The sequence below is a fragment of the Rhamphochromis sp. 'chilingali' genome, assembly GCF_963969265.1.
Source record: "Rhamphochromis sp. 'chilingali' genome assembly, chromosome: 17".
Lineage (NCBI taxonomy): Eukaryota > Metazoa > Chordata > Actinopteri > Cichliformes > Cichlidae > Rhamphochromis > Rhamphochromis sp. 'chilingali'.
The window spans coordinates 5,913,423-5,934,846 of NC_137944.1; the positions used below are offsets into that span (position 1 = coordinate 5,913,423).

The following is a 21,424-nucleotide window of genomic DNA, read 5'->3' on the forward strand; positions in this document are numbered from 1 at the left end:
CGTACTGACACTGTAAATTAAAGATACAAAGGCAAGCCAGAATTTACAGTACAGTGCCACCTAACTTGTCATCAAGAGCAGCGGTCTCCAACCTTTTTTGCGCCACGGACCGGTTTATGCCCGACAATATTTTCACGGACCGGCCTTTAAGGTGTCGCGGATAAATACAACAAAATAAAACTAGTACTGGTACTGTAAAAAAGAAGATTTATTCATAACACACGTGAAAAGACCCAGGAAAACAGAGTTAACGATAAAAACGATAACAAAATAACGCTGGAAACCGATAAAAACCCTGAAAACTATACATTTCACACCTGAGCCTCAACTCTCGCGGCCCGGTACCGGTCCGAGGCCCGGGGGTTGGGGACCGCTGATCAAGAGTGTTTTAAGAAGACCCAGCTCCCCAAGTTTGCTCGATCACACTTCCACATGCAGTGTACTGAACCCCAAATTGTCCGTGCACGTGGCTTTGAATGCTCAGAGAAAAAAATGGCTACAAGTACATTCGGTTCTGATGACGTTATTAGAGACAATTTCCTTACCACACCCAGACAGTCTTGGTGCCTGTGGAGGTTAAGGGCTCAGAGTAGGGAGTTGTTTGGTGTCAGCCAGCTTCTTGCAGAGCGTGAGATGAGGTTTTCTATTGTATAATCACAGGACGGTCTGAACTATCAACTTTTTCTGGTCCAGCCCACTTAAGATCAAAGTTTGACATCCCCGTCCTACAGTATTGGTCAACTGCTTGTAACCACTTGAAAATTTCACACCTCGTGGATATCGTGCAATTGTACAAAAATAAATCTTTCAAACTAAAAACTGCAACTAACTAATAAAAGTTCCCATTTTTTCTCACCCAATATGTGAATCAAGCATTAATGCAAAAACACTGAGTACACAGGCCAACAGGCATTTCATTAAATATGCAGATGACACAGTCATTGTAAGCCTCCTTCATGGTGAAGAGGATTCCCATGGGCCTGTTGTGGATGAGTTTGTTTCGTGGTGTGATCAGTCCTCCTTAATGATTAACACCTTGAAAACCAAGGACATGGTTATTGACTTCAGGAAGACATCCCCCCATCCTGCGCTAACAGTGGTAAATGGTGCAGCCATTGAACTGGTGGACAGTTACAAGTATTTGGGGGTTGTTCTTGATAAGACTCTGTCCTTTGAGTAACATCTTGCTGCTACAGTGAAAAAGGTTCAACAAAGACTGTACATTTTAAGGAGGTTGAGAGGTTTCAATGTTTCATCTGAAATGACTTTTTTTATAAAAGTTTTATTGAATCTGTTTTAACTTTCTGTATCATTGCTGTACGGTAATATGTCCCTGAATAATAAGACCAGACTTAGCAACCTGGTTAAAGTGGCTGGTAAGATTTTAGGGAGGTCTCAGGTCCAGCTTGTGGACTTTTATAACAGGCAGGTGCTGAGGAAGGCCACCTCTGTCCTGTTGTGTTCAGATCATCTTCTCTTTAATGATTTTCAACTGCTTCCATCAGGTCACCATTATAAAGTGCCTGCAGTGAAGACAAAGAGACATAGATTGTTTTTTGTACCTGCTGCTATTATTAAAGTTAATAACACTAAACCATAAGTGTTGTTGCCATTGCACATTGTACTTTTTTGATGAAAAATCTAGGTTGTTTTGTCAGGCTTATATTAGATTATTTTGGAGTGTGTATGTGATGTGTTGGTTGTCTGTACGGACATACTGCAAATCAATTTCCCGTTAGGGACAATAAAGGTACCAATACCAACACACTGTACTTCGATGTGTAAACGTTTTCTCACCCTGCTCTCCTCCTTGGATCAAGTGTCAGAGCTGCAAACCATGTCTGACTTGGTAAAAAACTGTTTAAGGTTTTACAAAGAGCGATCGATTCGTTAGCAGATCACTGAGCTTAGTAGAGAGAATGGAAGAGGTACAGTGGGGCAAAAAAGTATTTAGTCAGCCACCGATTGTGCAAGTTCCCCCACCTAAAATGATGACAGAGGTCAGTAATTTGCACCAGAGGAACACTTCAACTGTGAGAGACAGAATGTGGAAAAAAAATCCATGAATCCACATGGTAGGATTTGTAAAGAATTTATTCGTAAATCAGGGTGGAAAATAAGTATTTGGTCAATAACAAAAATACAACTCAATACTTTGTAACATAACCTTTGTTAGCAATAACAGAGGTCAAACGTTTACTATAGGTCTTTACCAGGTTTGCACACAGTAGCTGGTATTTTGGCCCATTCCTCCATGCAGATCTTCTCGAGAGCAGTGATGTTTTGGGGCTGTCGCCGAGCAACACGGACTTTCAACTCCCGCCACAGATTTTCTATGGGGTTGAGGTCTGGAGACTGGCTAGGCCACTCCGGGACTTTCAAATGCTTCTTACGGAGCCACTCCTTTGTTGCCCGGGCGGTGTGTTTTGGATCATTGTCATGTTGGAAGACCCAGCCTCGTTTCATCTTCAAAGTTCTCACTGATGGAAGGAGGTTTTGGCTCAAAATCTCACGATACATGGCCCCATTCATTCTGTCCTTAACACGGATCAGTCGTCCTGTCCCCTTGGCAGAAAAACAGCCCCATAGCATGATGTTTCCACCCCCATGCTTCACAGTAGGTATGGTGTTCTTGGGATGCAACTCAGTATTCTTCTTCCTCCAAACACGACGAGTTGAGTTTATACCAAAAAGTTCTACTTTGGTTTCATCTGACCACATGACATTCTCCCAATCCTCTGCTGTATCATCCATGTGCTCTCTGGCAAACTTCAGACGGGCCTGGACATGCACTGGCTTCAGCAGCGGAACACGTCTGGCACTGCGGGATTTGATTCCCTGCCGTTGTAGTGTGTTACTGATGGTGACCTTTGTTACTTTGGTCCCAGCTCTCTGCAGGTCATTCACCAGGTCCCCCCGTGTGGTTCTGGGATCTTTGCTCACCGTTCTCATGATCATTTTGACCCCACGGGATGAGATCTTGCGTGGAGCCCCAGATCGAGGGAGATTATCAGTGGTCTTGTATGTCTTCCATTTTCTGATGATTGCTCCCACAGTTGATTTTTTCACACCAAGCTGCTTGCCTATTGTAGATTCACTCTTCCCAGTCTGGTGCAGGTCTACAATACTTTTCCTGGTGTCCTTCGAAAGCTCTTTGGTCTTGGCCATGGCGGAGTTTGGAGTCTGACTGTTTGAGGCTGTGGACAGGTGTCTTTTATACAGATGATGAGTTCAAACAGGTGCCATTCATACAGGTAACGAGTGGGGGACAGAAAAGCTTCTTACAGAAGACGTTACAGGTCTGTGAGAGCCAGAGATTTTCCTTGTTTGAGGTGACCAAATACTTATTTTCCACCCTGATTTACGAATAAATTCTTTACAAATCCTACCATGTGGATTCATGGATTTTTTTTTCACATTCTGTCTCTCACAGTTGAAGTGTACCTCTGGTGCAAATTACTGACCTCTGTCATCATTTTAAGTGGGGGAACTTGCACAATCGGTGGCTGACTAAATACTTTTTTGCCCCACTGTATGTCCCACATGAGAGTATAAGAAACACAATCACCACTATAAACTTGTATCACTCCACACTGTTCAGGCTTATTTTTACTATCAAGTGCTATCAAAATGAGAGATGACAAACTGGAACAACTTTTTAAGGTATTTTATAGCGATTTTTGGCAGAATGGCTTCACAACAGAAAAATGATTGATAAGTCAAATTCTTGTCAAATTAAATACACTTCAGGAGAATGGGTTAAAGTCCAGTCACAAAATATGTAGAGATCCAGACGCCCCTGATGCCACAGGAGTGTCAAAAGTGATGTTAGATAAAAAGCCTTACAATAAACACCACACTCTCGTCGGCGCTATTCCTTTATTGTGAAGTAATCTGGGAGAAGTGTACAGCGTAGACCTTTGTTGTACCCTGACTCCAGATCAGTTCAGATGAAGGGGAGGAGACAAAGTGCCGACTGTCCGTTATTCCTCTTTCCTGACTGGACTGAGTCTGATGTCAGCTGAAGCTGTGGGGTCAGGCGGGCTGGCAGTTTACGCCTCCAATTCAAAGTCAAAGTACTGTGGGTCAAAGTAATGAATCCTTACGTATCCGTCTTCTCCTCCACTGCTGTAACTGCACAAAACGACAACAGCAGGAGAAAAGTGTTAACAACTGCTTCAACCACGCTGTCTGCATATTTGAAGATGATGGTCAGGAAGACGGTCGTCTTTTACCTCTTGCCGTCAGGGTGGAATGCCACACAGTTGATTGGGCCGAAGTGACCTTTGACCCTGCCAAACTCCTCTTCATAGGCAGCATGGAAGAACCTGAGTACAGCAAAGAAGGTGGTTACCACCACAACAGGTTCCTGAAAGGACTAAAATCAAGCATTAAAAGGGGAATCCACATCTGTCACGTTAGCTTACCTGGCCTCAAACTTCCCGATCCTGGTGGAGGTCGTAGTGACCTCCATGGCCTCCTGTCCACCTCCCATCACCACCTGAGTGACACAGCATTGAGTAAATATTAAATGTCAGACTGATCCTCTGTGCAAAGGACATGCAGCACCTGTGAGGGGCTTCTCTTACATGGTCCATTATCGGGGAGATGGCAGCAGAGTTAACAGGTCTCTCTGTCTTAAATGTCTTGATGTGATCCAGAGAAGTCGAGTCAAACAACTACAAGAACATGAGGAACATGACCAACACTCAGTAACAGCATCAGAGACATCTGCATGTGACGTTTAAAGCGAACGTACATCAGTGACCTGATCTCAGAGGTTGTGTTTAAAGGCTTACCTTAGCAGTGTTGTCCTTGGAGGCAGAGATGAACATCGTCAGATCCACAGATGTCTGGATGTCATTGATCTGCTTGGTGTGCTCCTTGGCCTTCTTCAGGATCTCTCCAGACTGTCCAAAACATGAAGCATGTTTCAACATGACGCTTTGAAGCGGGATTCATTTTTTTCTTGTTTCAAGCTCCGCATTTTTATTCAGGCACTCAACAATTCAAAATAAGCCTTGTTCATTTCATGTTACAGTGGACCTCATCAGTTCATCCTGTCTGAAACAAGCCGTTTTGGCTCTGCTCCCTTTAAGCCATTTCTGTCCTGATAAGCTGCCTCTTGCATGTCTGAGATAACCATACAAGGACACCCTCTCTGACATCACACAGGGTAGGGAAAAAAAAAAGATGGTGTGAAACTGTTTTGAGCAGTCTGGCTTACAATGACTCCTTGTACATACTGTGGTGTCATATGAAATTCTGGTCATGTTTAATATGAGCAATCACCATGGTAACAGCATATACAGAAATCAAGGGAAAGGTGAAGAGGCTCCATTTTCGTAGCACTGTGGGCTGTGTGTAGATCGCACGTTGCTTTCTATGTTGCCTGTTTAATACATTCCCACATGTTCCCAGTGTGTGTGACAAACCTTGGCACTAAACTGGTTGATCTCTCCGTTCTCATGGCCGGCAATGACAAATTCTCCCAGAGGTCCCCACACAGCACTGGTGATCTTGTGGTCACTGCATGGTACGGTCAGGTAGGGCTGGTTGTCCTCTGCAGAGAGAAGAGAGAGAGAAATTACAACTTTATACCACTGACATGAGCCATAATCCGCATATACGGCAATAATTCCACCAATACAGTAAAAATCTCTAAATTAGAGATATAAGATTTTTTCATATCACGATATGTTTTTTTTTTCATTTCAGGCGATAACGATATATATCACGATATAAGCCAAATAACTATATTTGTAAGATTTAAATGTGCCGTTGCTCACAAGTAAAATGTGAAATAATCAGCAGCTTGTTTTGATTTAAATATTTATTTCCCATAATAAATAAAATATTGCAAAATAAAATATAAGGCAAATATTGCAAACTACACAAAAGGCAGCCGCTAAAGCGTTTAAGTTTCAAAATAGAACAAACGAAACAGACTAAATCGTCAATTCCACTTAGAAACAAAATATTAATTCTAAAAATAAATGGTTTGTTTTACAGAAGAACAGAAAAAATTGACTAACTTTTGTCAATATCAAATAAACTGAGAACTAAAAGGAAATTCTCAATCGCTCCTTGTTGTATAGCTTAGCTTTTCAAACAGTTTTAACAGTTACTTTAGTCTGACAAAAGCCGAATGACGAATTAGCGCTTCCAGTCAGAGATTGAGCATGCACCGCTTCATTTCCAGACTTGCTTTTGGCACAATTTACAGTGCGCGCTACTCTGTTTTTTGTCAGAGTTGAAATAGCAGAAATACCTTCACACTACGGAACTTCTATGGCTCTTCCATTCAACAATCTCTCCGGCATTGGAACGGTCATCTGTTTTCTCTTCGGTAACCTTCGGTCACGCTCTCAGTTGATTTTTCTGTAGTCAGCACACTCATTTTCTCCATTACCCGGGCGGCACGGCGGCTGGCTGCTTCCCAAACAAATACACATGTGCGGCTTGGCACTTGTGCTGTACGTAACAAGTCACGTGACGTGACGCTGCGACTGTGATTGGTTCGGCTCTGCGCTACTTAATTTGGATTGGCTGTTCTTTTTTTTTTTTTTTTTTTTTTTTTTAAGAGGACAAGAGTGGTGAGGCCTATCGCAATAGTTTTTTCTATTGAGAAAAAGTTAGTTCGCAATATATATCGTTATCGTTCTATCGCCCAGCTCTACTCTAAATACATATAAAACTGAGACAAAGATGAGTTACTTCACACTGGTCTATGGAGGACAATGTGCCCAATGGTGGCTTCAAAGCACCTCTGATGTGTGACTCTTTAGTCTTGTAGCCCTTTTTCTTTAAAGATCAACATGACTGCTAACACTGTGTATATGCACCTATCTGCTGTGGATCCCGCAGGTCAAAGAAGTTCAGGAAACACTGGTAACCCATCTGCTTATCTGTGGAAAACATGATGATGTTGCCGCTGAAGTCGAAGCCGCACGTTCGAACAGCAGAGTTGGTGTTGAGCAGAGCCAGCTGTTTACCTGTGGACGACACACTGTGGGCTTTATGACACTGTAGAAGAAGCTACTTCCGGTTAGAGATTGTCTCATACCTGAGTGGTTCAGACGATGCTGCAAATATGGCATTAAAGTGGATACATTATGTTTTTCCCTTTTCTCTTATACACCGTTAAAATGGTCGATGCTTTTATTAACCTCAGACAAAATTTAAAATGACAAGTAATCCCCACAAAATCCTCAGTTTTTTTTTCTACCCATGGCTCTATATGTCATTGAAAACTTAGGCTGTGAGCACAGAAGCCCCACCCACCAATCAGCCAATCAGAATATAGTTACACTTAACATGAAAGGAGCTAAAACAGCCAGACTGAGAGAGAAGATCAACTGAGGGAGCAGAGCAAAGCCCAGTATACCACACATGAAGATTAGTTTGAAATCATGCAAAGCTAGTGAAAGAAAAATGATTAACTTGTTTTCAACCTACCGGTCTCACAGTCCCACAACCGACAGCTGTTATCTGCTGATCCTGTTAGCACATTTTTAGTGTCCCCTGAGAGAAGACAAGTTAAGGATCCAAACATGCGTATCCTCAGCACAGACACTATCACAGGATTACAAACTCATCCCAGAAAGTTTGCTCTGTTCATCTCGATGTCACATATCTAAGACCACCTCAGCTCATGTTTTTACGATGAACATAATTACTTTAGTTGAATTTCCTTACCTGGATGATCGAGCATGCACGATCGATACATTACAATCTCAAACTACATCCGTTTGCTACAAAAAAAAAAAACTTTTCCAAGCATTTTTTCCAGAAAAATAAGGATACAGTCACAGTCCACACACCACACAGCTCCTGTGTGTCCGTTGTAGGTACCAAGCCTCTCGCCATTGACCGAGTACCATACGTTAGTTACCTGTAGAGAGAGATGATCAACGAGTTGGCCAGCTGCAAACAAACTAACAAACAATGGATGAGTGAGCTTGGCTATTATGAACCCACCGTGTCTTTAGCTACAGAGAACAACAAGTCTCCTTCTCTGTTGTACTTGATCTGAGTGATGGACCTCTCGTGGCCCTGGAGCAGGATCGGTTTCTGTGAACAACACAAACATTGATTTTAGATCAGCAGGTCGCCCTGTTTCAAAGGGGAAACAATGCGCAGGGCTCTACGATGACGAAACAACTATTAACGTTGAAATGCTTAGCAAAACAGCGAACGAGAGAAAATGGCAAAGAAGAAAACGGGAAAGCAGCTTTCCACTTGTAGCAACCACCACAGGCCGGCGAAACCTCTTTTAGCTACACCCAGCTAACACTAGCTCAAATATAAGCTGTCGCTGGCTAATTTTCGAGCTAAGCTAACGGTAGCACCAGCAGTTACGCTAGCTAAGCTGGAGGCGATCCTGGTATCAACAAACCGCTTCATTCGAAAACAAATATTAGCATCAGGAACCATTTACCAAGGAGCACACTAACCATTTTTGTCAGCTAAGTGTCGGCAGCAAGTCCAGTATTGTCGCCGTTCCGCCCGTTGAAAGAGAAATGATGAACACTCGTGTTTCATGCACCGGAGCCGCGGCGGAAGAGGAAATGTTCTTCTTCTCTTGGCAGATGGGGAAATCGCATTCGAGCGCATTACCGCCACCTTCTGATTAGGAGAGTAGAGTAAGGCTTAATAGTTACTATAGTAGTTAAAAAGAAAATCCCCAAAATCTCTAGTCTTTTTATCTTTTTTGAACCCATTTATTCCAACATATTTGTTGAGGCTCCAGTCTGATTAAATTCGTTTTCACCAATAGTCAAAGGAGCTTGCAAAGAAAAGCGTCTGGACTTCTTTAAGTTGCTTGAAGACGTTTCACCTCTCATCCGAGAAGCTACGATGACCTGGATGACTGAGAACCTTCACAGACATATTTTCACCCATACTATAAACAGCGTATATATTGCTACAGATAATTGTAATTTATAACAGTATATCATTTTAACTTATTTCCACATGTATAATTTTCCCTTTGCCTTTTCCTCAATTTTACATTTATTTGAATGTAAAAACACATAAAACCAGTATCATATATATGTATCAGGTCACATTTCACTGCGTGTTATACCTGTATAACCATGCATGTGACAAATAAAGAATCTTGAATAATAATTCAATACCAAGTCCAATAATTTGTAGATGCAGGCGGGGGAAATGATCATTAGGTGAAAAATAAATAAATTAATTAATTAATAAACCTATCAGGGACTTAGCAAAAAAGTGTAGGTGTGTTATTTTTTTGTAGTATCTACTATAGAAATTCATGTTATTGTTTTTTAACTTTGCAGCAAAAAACTCAGCAATTTTCTGAAAATAATATAAAAATCTCCTGTTTTATAATACAGGTCAGTCTCAGCAATGAGCTAACAGAACGTTTTTTTCTGCAGCGCTTTCATTTCTTACAGTTTAAACCCAAAGAGTTTTGTTGACAGATTACTTTACTACAGTAACATTTGTCTACCATGCAAGACCTGAGATGTACTATTTAAATTGCACATCATTTCCTTATAATTAGATAACTCTGGGATTAAACATTTAATTCAACCTCTTTTCCCGCTTATAGTATGGGGAGCTTTACTGGGCTGGCCCCTTAAAGCTCAAATTGGGCCATACATGGTCAATGACATAAAACATCTTTGACATCCCTGATCTTAAAGGTCTGAAAGTCCAGGGACTTCTGACACTCTAAAATTCGGCACAGTATCGAAAAATGTCTGGAATTCCTGAACAGTTAATGCGGCATTTTTGGAAAACCACCTCGACTTAAAATCCACCGTGGTGCTGTAACTGAGGCAAAATTACACACATACTCAAAACACAAGCATCACTGACCAAATATTTATAGAAGCATCAGATAAAAGCTTGAGTCTAGAAGGTCAAAGCTAAGTCAGTTCTTTTATTTAACAAGAAACAAAATATACAGAGCCAGAGAAAAGTACTGCAAAAGACCAAAAAAACAACAAAAACAGAAAGATCTTTGGTTCCTTCTTATGGTGAGTGAACCTCTCAGTCCACTGTGGGACAGGAATGAATCTGTCCTACGGGACAATGGAAGAGATTAGGTTTGTCATTGCGATATCAGATGAAAATGAGTCGTCACTCTGTTCCCAGTGCTACATATTATGTAGTACACAAGAATGTCAGAAGACACGTGTTCAATGGTCCATTAAGAGGCGGTCTAACTTTTCCATCTGTATTCACATCGGCTCAGTCGGTGCATCTTTCAAGAGATTCACAACATTACACTCAACATCGAAACAATCCGGTGTAGCTCAAGTGTGGGCCAAAAGGAAAAACAAATCTATATGTGTGTGTGTTCCTCTGTGAGATGTCATGTGTGGTACAGCACATCCATGCAGGACAGTGGATATAATAAAAATACATTCTCAGCTGAGTGCTTGTCAGATCAGACTGCCATAGAATAAAACCAAGACACGAGCGTTGCATAGAGGTCTTTGAACATTCAAGTGGGAAAAACTGAAAGTACTTCTATCACACACACTCACCATACACACACCAGACAACCATGGAGTTTAAAGAGGTCATTACTGCAGAGTGACAAACCCGAACAAAATTAGCAAAAAGCAACTGACGTCATAAAACTAAAACTCTTTAGCAATGCTCTAAATTAATGGAGAGTATAGCGTGCTCTGCCAGATTTCCACATTTCAATGACAGATTCATCTTCCAACAATGCAGACGGACCAAAAGTTCAGGAATGCAAGATATCGGAATATTGACAAGTAAAATGATTGGTCGATATTTATCTGATGTCACATCAGTAATGTGCTGCCTTAATTTTCAAAAATAACATGCTTAAGTGCCATAAAATTGTCATTTTAAACATCAGTACGACGCTTTAATAAGTGGGACTCAAATTTCAGGACAGGCCTAAAAATGATTTTCTGTTTTTATGAATTGAACCTGCTAAAAATATTGTGCCTGATGCTGCTGTTAAGACTTCACTTGAAAGAAACACATAATGTGAGTTTTAGGATAAACACTGACAATCAGCGGGCAAACTGAAGCAGACTAACTGGACAGACACACACACACACACACACACACACACACACACACACACACACACACACACACACACACACACACACACACACACACACACACACACACACACACACCCTCTGACTCTTTACACCATAAAGCAGGTTGGCTTCACCTTACAGCAGTGTTGCTGTTGTTGCCGGGCCGATTGGACCGGAGGTGTAGGAAAACAGCACAACACAGAGGCGGTCGGTGGAATTACATGCACACTAGTAATGAGGTTAATACGGACATATATTTTGGGATTGTCAGCTAATAAAATAATATTTATTAATTGTCAAAAAAACATGATGAGATCTGAAGATGATGCGACAAAAACCTCTGGGCCTGAAAAATGTGAACACACAAAGTGCCAGAAACTGCAATTCCTCCAGTGGCCACTTGAGGCCTGCTTCAAAAGTCCATCCCCAAAGCCTTAAACTTTAATAAAAACGTTTCCAGCCTGGGAAAACAAATCCCTTCATAACACCACCATGATAACCTGTTATCCATGTGAATCAATGCCTGCCCTGACCGACACAGGGAGCTAGAGTAGTTAATTGCTGTTTGCTAGGTCAGCTAATTCTGAGCTGGACAGCTCCACTATGTCTGTGCTGCTGGGACCTTCTGGAAGATTTTATTAAATGAAATTAGTTTGTAATCTAGCTTGAAATTCTACTATTTTATTCTGTTGCAGGCATGTGTGCCTTCGGTTCGCACCCCTACAATTTATGAATGCAACCAAGCTAATTAGCATTAGCTGTTAATTTAATATTTCCACATGCTTGTACAAAGATGAAAAGTCACTTCTGACTTTGAAAATCCAACACAGTCGTGGCAAAAACACTAAATTTGAGGCTTTTAAATGTGACTTAGAAACCAAAGGGTGATGCCACTGTGGCCACCGTTTACATACAGTCTAAGAGCAATATTAGGGCCCTGGAGGTTATTTCAAATACGTTATTATAATCAATATGTTAAATATGGATAATGCTTTTAAAAGAGATGTTTCTGGAACTCTCATGGTGTGATTTAAAGCAGGAAATAAATTTACTCAGAGTATTGAGTACAGGAGTACATGTGAGTTCAGAAACGGAAAGGAAGAATATGGCAAACTTCAAAACAAGGGGAACAAACTCGAGAGTTAGAAATGAAGAGTCAGAATAATAAACACTTGCTCTGGATCTTAGTAAATAGAATGAACAAAGTGATGTAGTTAATGTAAATTTATTCATACGAGCTTTATATATACTTTTACTTTGCTAAAAATGCTTTGATAATTTGTATATACACAAATTTAGATGTGTTAATATGACTACATGGCATAGTTTATGTTGTTATGGTGGTCCTTTATGTCATCCTTGGTTTCTGTTCTTTGATCATTTTTACACATGTTGACATTAATATGTAGATAATAACTTGTAAATATGATCACTATCCTTTCACTATAGTTATTTCTGAAAGTATTGTAATAATATTAACTTGCGTGGCTGATTAGTTGCTTCCTGTAGATGAACACACTCGATAGATGCTAATAAAAACCATGAAAACCAAATTATTGCAGAAAATTGCATTATACATTCACGGTAACTGTGTGATAGTGTGCATGTAATTACACCAGCAGACTGTTTTGCAGAAGATTCTGGGAGATTACAACTAAACCCTTCTGTCAAACGCTGATCTGGTATTCTGGCCTCGTACATAAAGGTGTGACTTTGCAGTTTGCTTCGGTCCCAGTGTTTAACATGGGCTCCATCCAGCAGAGGAGTAGTGGGTTGCAGGCTGGTGGCTTATCTGTGGGTGGTTTGAAGAACGTGTGAGCAGTGCTGCTTCATTCCTGTGCCTGGACAGGCTGAGTGTTTGCCTCTTCCAGCAGGGTGTCTGTGTCCAGCTGCGGCTCACAGGGGCAGGAGTGGGAGCAAGAAGAGGTGGAGGCGGTGGTGGTGTCAGGGGCAGGGCAGGTGCCAGGCTCCAGCAGAGAGTCTGTAGGTGGTGGAGAGGGGGAGTCAGTCCCTGGGTTGGAGGTGGGGGCTCCCTCTGTGCCGCCGCTGAGGCTCTGGACCTTCTTGTTCAGCTCATTCCGTTCGACTTTGAGCGCCCGCCGGAGCTTCTCCAGCCGCTGGACTTTTCCCTGAAGTGCCTCAAACTCACGATCCCGAACGGCTTTCTGTGAATAAACACACACACACACACACACACACACACACACACACACACACACACACACAATTACAGCAACTGTGCTGTCAGCTTTTTAGCCATCTGTGCATTGAAAAACAGAAGATTCCACTTTCAGCTGTAAGGAAGCTGAAACATTGTCATGTTGTCACAGAAAAGATTCCCATTAGTGAGGTTTTTGGCTTCTTGTATCCATAAAACGAGTAAGCATGGATCTGTTTAAAACCCTAAGAGAGACCCAAAGGCAGTGACATCGTTAGGACTCTGGACTGAGTCACCTGTGATGTCATAACCTTGCTGCAAAACAAGACTTGCAGGTTATTCTACTGTTCATGTGCAAAGTCACCAAACTTTTGGTTTGACTGGAGATTTGATGCATCCACTTCCTACACCCACACTTGCTTAAAAAAAAAAATGAATAGAATCACAAATGAATATAAACACTGCAGCCATAATAAACTGTCTACGTAAGATTCTACTGTCTAGAACCGTGGCTTGAAATTTTAAGGTTAGGTTACAAATGTGATAGTCTGTGAACCAAATGTGATGTCAACGAAGCCTGTAACCATTTATACTGCAGCTTCATGCCAATTTCACTGCAGTCTTATCATAAAGTATAAAAAAACCCGACTAGAATACAAATAAAGGAGGTAAATCGACAACAAAGCTCAGCTCAGCTATTGTAGCATCACTTTTAGCACACGCCTCTGTTCACAAGGGTAAACAGGTTGAGCATAGAAGGGCCAATAATCCTTGTTCTGCTCTGCAGCTCAAAATAGTGGCACATACGCCACTATTTATGTGGCATCCTAAAATAAACTAGCTGCAGGTTAATTTGGGGATTGCCCTTCATCTTGTTAGACAGTTAGCAGCGACTGCCCCTTCAAAATAAAAGCAAGGATGTTGTCCACTAGTATACTAGTTCTCTAAGACAGCTGAAAAGATATACAGATTTTTAAATAGCTACACCAGGGGTGTCAAACTCAAATACACAGTGGGCCAAAATTCAAAACTGGAACAAAGTCGCGGGCTAACATTAATATTTATTGGAAAAAAAAAAAAAAAAATCTTCCTCCAGATTTAAGAATGAATCTCTTCTTATGAACTCAAAGAAGTTTTGCTGAAAAACTGAATATGGAACAAGCAAAGCTTAATACTAAACAATATATATATTAGCTGTATAATAACAGTAGGCCAGCTCTAATAATAATTTGGTATGGCTTCGCGGGCCAAATGTAATTAGGCTGCGGGCCAAATCTGGCCCGCGGGCCAGAGTTTGACACCTATGAGCTACACTATTCAAACACAGATCTTACAGCTTCTTAACAGCAGACGTGGACACAATAAGCTCAAACCAGCTTTACCTCCTCAGCCATCTCCAGCAAGGCCTTGTTGCTGCTCTCCCACCTGGAGCGATACATGGCCGTCTCCTTCTCGAGCTTTTTGATCTTTTTAGTCATCTGTAAGCACAAAGCGAACAAGACTGTCACCACAGCCAATAACCACGGAGACGTTTCATTCTTACACCTTCAAGTTAGTGGAGTCGCCTCACCTTCTCCATCTCCTGCTTGAAAGTGGTGAAGACCTCATTGCTCTTGGACAAGGTGGTCTGAAACTCTTCAAACTTCTCCGTGTACAGTGATAACTAGTGAGGGAAAACAACAACAACATTATTTAAATGTTAAAGTCATTCCCGAGTTCAGCTGGAAAATCTGAAAGGCTGATGGGAAACCTGCTGCTTGAGGTGAACTTCCTGCTGCTTCATGAGCTCACACATCCTCTGGGATTCTACTGCTTCTTTTAACAGCTGTGGAGGGAGAAAACAAAGCCGTTAGAGATTGATTGTTGCATGTGTAGATTCAGTCTTGTGCTTGGACTGTGTATTTATTTTAAAAAGAAAAGGATAATTACAAAGTCTTTCTCTCTGTCGTGGCGGTCCTCAGACTCCTTGAGCAGCTCCTGGGCCTGGTGCAGTTTTGCATCCACCAGCTGCTGCTGCAGGTCTTTGTGCTTCACCACTTTCTCTATGTGCTTTTGGGATTACAAAGTCAGACAGGCGAGAGTTTCAAATAACTGAGGACTCACTGGTGGCGCTTTAACCAAGCGGGTGAAGGAAAACACTGCCTACTCACTTCTTCGCGGAGTTTGTACTGTTCATACAGTTTCTTCAGCTTCTCGGCGAGCTCTGCGTTCTCCTGTCGAAGGCTGGCGTTCCTCTCGTCGTGCTGCTGCATCTGAGCCTGGATGTCGTTCAGCGTCACCTGGAAATGAGAAGTCACCTCCTTCCTTTTCTCCTCCTCCAGCCGGGTTCTTTGCATTCCTTCGTCCTGCGGAGACACGATGATGATAATGACAACGAGTGCTTTTTTTATGTGATCGTCAGCTTTACCCTCCAAACTGTTTTCGCTTCATCAGTAAAATAAGACTAAATTTCAGGAGTCTCTGTGCATGTGCGTTGTGTATACATGTAACAGATAGAGGACAGGGTCTGTTTTTGTACCTTGAGTGTGCGGTTGTGTCTCTGCAGTTCCCTGCACAGACTCTCCAGCTTGCTGCGAGCCAGGATGGCCTTGCTGTGTTCGTTCCTCAGGTTGTCTTTCTCCTGGACCAGCTGGTTCTGCTTCTTCTGCAGCGCCCTCATCTGCTTCTGGGTGTTTCGGTGCTCTTCCAACTGTAAAACACACACATGCTCTTTCAGGTGTGACACCGCCAAACTAACATTTATATCTTTTTATGCAGGACGCTGCCTTGCTTTCCTATAAGACACGACAGGACAAACTTGCCTTACACACTTTCAAATGTAAGAATAGTGCACGCAAACAATATGATGCTTGGGTTGTTTTTTTTTGTCCTTAGAGGCAGACTGGAAATTTTACAGCAGTTAAAATGTTGCTGTTAATATGTTTTGAAGTATTTGTGATCGTTAACATAATAACAAAGACGTTTACAGCCAAAGCTACAAACTTCAGAAGAACTACTCACCAGTTCAGCATACTTCTTACAGAGGCCTGCGAGCTTCTCCTCGGGGGTGCTCAGTGTGTTTAGAGTCTGCATGAGAAGTGTGATCTCCTTCCCTGCTCACAACAAAGGCAAATAAAAACATCAGGATGGAACCTCGCCCACCTCACACAAATGTTAGCAGCTTTTTAAACTACTACAAACTGATGGATTTTGGATGGACATTTTTAAGAGATAGGCCAATTTACAGAAGGCAGTGTAAGATACTTATTTGTAGAGGTAGCAGTAGTGAGGCGGAATGCACATGTGCACACATGCATGAATGAAGAAGCAGCAGCAAATCCTGCATACGTTTGGTCTGCAGTAGGGGTGGGCGATAAACGATATACGATAGAAACGATATAAATTTGGCCAACGACAGAGATTTTGACTATACCGCTCTATCGTGATAGCGCATGTTGATGATGTCATCAAGCTGCGACTGTTTTGGTCGAAAGCATCGCAGCGGCTAAAACCATTATCATCTGCAAATTATGCCGGACGACAGTCATAGCAAAGAGATGAAGCACTTTTGAAATATGGGGAAATCCAAAAACTGCGCTTCCTCCACTTCCGTAACAATGATTCATTAATGTTGAATTCTCTCGCAGCTGTTCTAGTCCCATGTTGTTGCAGTATATTAATAACTAACCTTGTATTGTGGATGAATGATCTCAGTTGTTCTCCTGACTGAAGTTTGGCCCGTGTATAGCATCCTGCTATGCGATTGCATTTGTCCCTGACCACCAGAATCCCTCACGTTAACTTTTATCGAGTGGAAAAAAAAAGTTGGTGTTCATCCTCCAGCTTCACTGTGCTAATGTTATGCTAACATAGCTGTGTCGCTAGCAATCACATAGCACAACATTATATACCAGGTAGTCCAGTAATAACCCTGCAAACGCCACTGCTGTTTAGTTTTCTGTCTTCATTTATGTTGGAAGTGGTAGCAGAGCTGTACGTTTTAATTAGTTTAAATCTCTCGGTCAGAACTTGGTATGAAATGTTTAGGTGGAAACTAGCGAGCTAACTTCCTGTTAGCTTATAACTCTGTTAAATTTAATAAATTCTGTTTTCATGGATGTAAAACTTAATTGTTACACCCGATAAAGCAGCAACGTTGATGATTTAATTAAAGATGAAAGAATTTAGACCGTTTTTAACTCTTAGTGTTCGTTTGACTTTGGGACCTGAAGCGGACGGAGTTTTGGACCCAGATTACTCCGCGAAGCTCCTCACTACGGCAGCCGTAATGCTCTGACAATCCATCAAGCAGTGCGGCTTACCAAAGTTGTACTAAAACATATCGCCCAGCCCTAGTCTGCAGCACTGCTATTTTAAAAGAGTAGACAAGTAGGCCACAGATGTATTACAGGCAGCACTTTTACAGTGAGCCGAGCAGTTTGCGGTGTTTCATGGTTTTAGTCACATTTCAAAAAACTGCAGAGAGCACAAGCTCAGCAGTGAACACACACAGAGCTCTGTGCCACAAATCCACTTATTTTTCTAACTTTCCTTAGATATAGAATCTTTCACTTAACACACTGAAGCATCTTTAAAAATTAATCTTTTAATGTGACTCAGACAGACCTGACGCAAACGTGACAAACAAGAATGTCTGACTCCCACGTTATGTCGTTCAGGTACTACTAAGTGCAACTCGAGATTCTGCTACTCGCAGCTGTCTGAGAGTCACATTATTTTCTTTTATCTTTAATAAACACCTGCAGACACAAATGCAGGAAAAACAAGAGTCATGCACAAGTTTACACAAACATTACATTAAGTCCAACAAGACATTAACAATATGGTATCTAATGTTTTGTGTCCTCCTTCTAAACATATCACATGAGCTGCCATATACAAACTTCAGGTTTGTCGAGCAGACAACAGCAGCCCTTCTCTGGATGAATACTGCTGCACTCCATTAGCGCTCTCAGAGAACAGCTGCCTCAGCCTGTAACATCTGTTACAGGCTGTATTTCAGATCATGTTGAGTCTGCTTCTCTTTGACCTGAAATGCTATGCCGTTATTGAAAAGATACACAAAATCTACTCGTTTTATATCGCCTGATTTGCATTTCTGGACTGTGCTGGTGATTACCGAAACAAAATGGTTTTGTGTGCAGTCATAAATTTGCATTTTCAGTAGATTACTCACAATCTTTCCACTTGTGCAGCGCGCTCACACTAATTTCTCCCACTTATTCCTATAAATCTGGCCAAAACACTGAACACACTTCCCCCTCTTACCTAGACCCTTCACTTTTTTCTTCTCGTGAGTTTTCTTCTGCTGCTTTCCCACACCGCTGTCACCACCGTTGACTTTGCTTTCCTCTGGCTTGTCATCTTCCCTCTCATTGGTCAGGCCATTGAGCTCTGGGCTGTGTGACTGGCCGTTAGCTAAGTCGCTGGCATCGTCTGAAATGCTTTCCCGACAGTAGGTGCTAAGGATGTCCTCCAGCTGCCGGCTCAGCTCCTCTGCCATGTCACACTGAGACAACGGAGCCTCTGCAATTACACAGAATGGAGGGGAAAAAATGACTAGCTGCTTTTCTTCTTCTGAAGTCAAATATGTTGCATTTTGGGTTTTCAGTTCATAATAATTAAAAAAACAAATAAATAATACAATGTAGAATTAAACAGTTACAGTGAGAGAAATATGAAGCTCACTTGCTACAAGACCGTGTTGGAAATGATACTCCTTAAAAAAAAAAAAAAAAAAAAACACCCAGATTATCAGATCAGCAACAGTTTAGAAGTTTTATTTACAATATCTTGAAAATAAATGAGAATCTTTAATTGATTTGTGACTTTGAGATGCTTTTAGGCACCGTCCTCAACCATGATGCACATCTGAAGGCCTGTGACTGGCGTTATCATCATCACAGATGATCACATGGTCAGCATTTCTACTTCCTAACTGTCACTTTGGCCGTGCTGGATCTCACTTAGCAAATTAAAGGCTTAAGAATAAGAAAAATGAAACAACAACAGAGAGCAAACTATTCTAAGCAGTGTAGAGTCAAACATTAGTGGTGCCAGCATTATAATATGGAGCTGGAACCTGCTATTAGTAAATTCTCCTAACACTGCTTATGATGCTTGCATGGCACTGAAACTGATGCAGACACTTCATAGCTGGAGTTTGACAACTGAGATGCAGAAAATGAAAGAGGCACTGAGCTTTTTGATTGTATACTTTATCATACTGCTGTTAAATGCTGAATGTTGTTGTTTTTCGCAGCAGTATTTTAATTTATCAGTGAGGGGATAACTTTCTCTCAGTATAAAAAATAATTATCCTAGCATCAATGTAAGGACAATATAAGACTGCTGAAACTATTGGAATGGACATGAAGGAATGTACAAAGAAGAGGGAAAACTTCCCTGAAAAAAAATTGACCACAGCAACAAGCGAGGACCCAGGAGGCACTGCATGTGAAACACTGGTACAAGGCCCTAATAATAATAATAATAATAATGTGTATGTGTTAGTCCCCATAGGGAAATAGTTCCTCTGCATTTAACCCATTCACCCAGTGAAGCAGTGGGCAGCCACCAATGCAGCGCCCGGGGGGCAGTGTGTAGGGACGGTACCTTGCTCAGGGGTACCTCAAGGTAGCCGTTCAATGGAGTTGAACCCCCGACCTTCCGATCATGGGGCCACCACTCTACCTACTGAGCTATCCCTGCCCTATGTTAATTAACAAATATTGCATCAGCACCAGCATAAATGCACTTACATAGGTTACATCTTGGGCTCTACAAAGTTTCCCCACAGAAGTCTACAGCAGGCTGTAGAGTACAACCCCCCCCCCACAGGTTGTAGTGGGAAGGACACACTAACTAAAGCACTGGATCACATGTTGCTATTAGCAAGCTTCCTTGCTTCAAATCAGAATAAGAACCATCACGACCAACTGCCAGGCCAATTAGGTAGACAGCAGATGAGTAATTTGCAAAAAAAGAAAGATTTTAGCGCAGGAATTTATAAACTATACCGGACAACTGAAAAAAATGTGTCCTCCTGCCTCCTCCTTTCACAGGGAATAAACAGGTACATGCACCCTTCGGGTTGCATGTAGGTTAATCAATGATATAGAGAAAAAAGCTCTACTCCTACATCTTGGTTGCTTGGTATACATACGCATGCACAACTGGGAAACAAGATGATAAACTTGAGTCACAATGACTGATGATAGGAAGGTTTTAGCCTACTATATAATCTAGTACAGCTGGGATTGACATGAATTCACAGTTTACCTCCCCCCGCCCCCTCCTCGCCCTGTGGAGGTGTATCCGTCTGTGGTGTCTGTGGTTCAGACTCTTTGGGGCTGTTGCTTTCCAAGCTGTCCTTTGCAGCTGCAGGTGACTCTGTCCCTGCTGCTGCTGCTGCGGGTGGAGCATTCTCCGCAGCCTGAGTGGTGGACTCTTCGGTATCTTGTTTTTTCATCTCTCGTTACCTGTTACAAGGAGAAAAACCTGCCATGGTTAGCTCAGAGGGATGGAAATAATAACAGCAAGTAGACTTATTTATTGAGCAACACTTAACCGTCAGCGCAAATGAGTCACAGAACATTAAACGTAATAAAGTTTCTCTTTTCTAGCCTAATAAAGCCTCGGCTGTATGGGGACACAAACAAAGTGGCAGCAGCTGAACCACAAGCGAAATAAACCTATAGTTACTCCTGCTAAGCTATGCTCCTTCGCAGTGCAGTAACGTTTCCTGATGAACTTGTTTTTAAGTTTTGGTTTTAAGACAGGCTCCGCACGATTGGTTTGGTGAAACCTGAACTTTAGCCTGGAAATTCATATACATTTCTATCCTCCAAACATTAAAGAGTAACTTTTTCTAGCTGCTTTCTTTTCTACCGTGCCCTGTCCCCATTAGCTTTCACTTTGCGTTAGCTAGCACAAGCCGCCAGAAGCAGCTAAACTAGCTTACACAACTGCCAGGTAGCCGCTGTGAGCTCGTATATATCAGGCTCAAACTACTGAAACAAAAAGACACACTACACGGCTACCTGCTTATAAATGATACATGTTGTTTGTAGGTAGTATACAACTGTTTACCTTTAGAGTCAAGGAGGAAATTGCTAATGTGTCTGTAGGTTTCCTTAACAGCGTGAGACAGAAAAAAAAAACTCACTTCCGGTAATAACTTTGGGGTCTTCTTCTTCTT

The 21,424-nt window shown here is 41.8% G+C and overlaps 2 protein-coding genes across 2 annotated transcripts; both read right to left on the reverse strand.

Annotated features, from left to right (window-relative positions):
* Window positions 1–3,652: 3,652 nt before the first annotated feature.
* eif3i (eukaryotic translation initiation factor 3, subunit I) lies at window positions 3,653–8,590 on the reverse strand. The gene is made up of 11 exons (XM_080862369.1): window positions 8,457–8,590; window positions 7,981–8,073; window positions 7,807–7,894; window positions 7,459–7,524; window positions 6,846–6,995; window positions 5,436–5,563; window positions 4,800–4,910; window positions 4,590–4,679; window positions 4,428–4,501; window positions 4,236–4,328; window positions 3,653–4,134 (listed from the first exon to the last, which is right to left on the reverse strand). The coding sequence occupies exons 1-11, from the start codon at window positions 8,457–8,459 to the stop codon at window positions 4,053–4,055; spliced, it is 978 nt and encodes a 325-aa protein (XP_080718495.1). The 5' UTR covers window positions 8,460–8,590; the 3' UTR covers window positions 3,653–4,052.
* Window positions 8,591–9,895: 1,305 nt separating this feature from the next.
* txlna (taxilin alpha) lies at window positions 9,896–21,424 on the reverse strand. The gene is made up of 11 exons (XM_080862796.1): window positions 21,316–21,424; window positions 20,506–20,705; window positions 18,493–18,750; window positions 16,225–16,316; window positions 15,743–15,913; window positions 15,375–15,569; window positions 15,154–15,273; window positions 14,975–15,049; window positions 14,795–14,887; window positions 14,607–14,702; window positions 9,896–13,231 (listed from the first exon to the last, which is right to left on the reverse strand). Exons 2-11 carry the CDS (start codon window positions 20,693–20,695, stop codon window positions 12,896–12,898), a joined length of 1,626 nt encoding a protein of 541 aa, XP_080718922.1. The 5' UTR covers window positions 20,696–20,705; window positions 21,316–21,424; the 3' UTR covers window positions 9,896–12,895.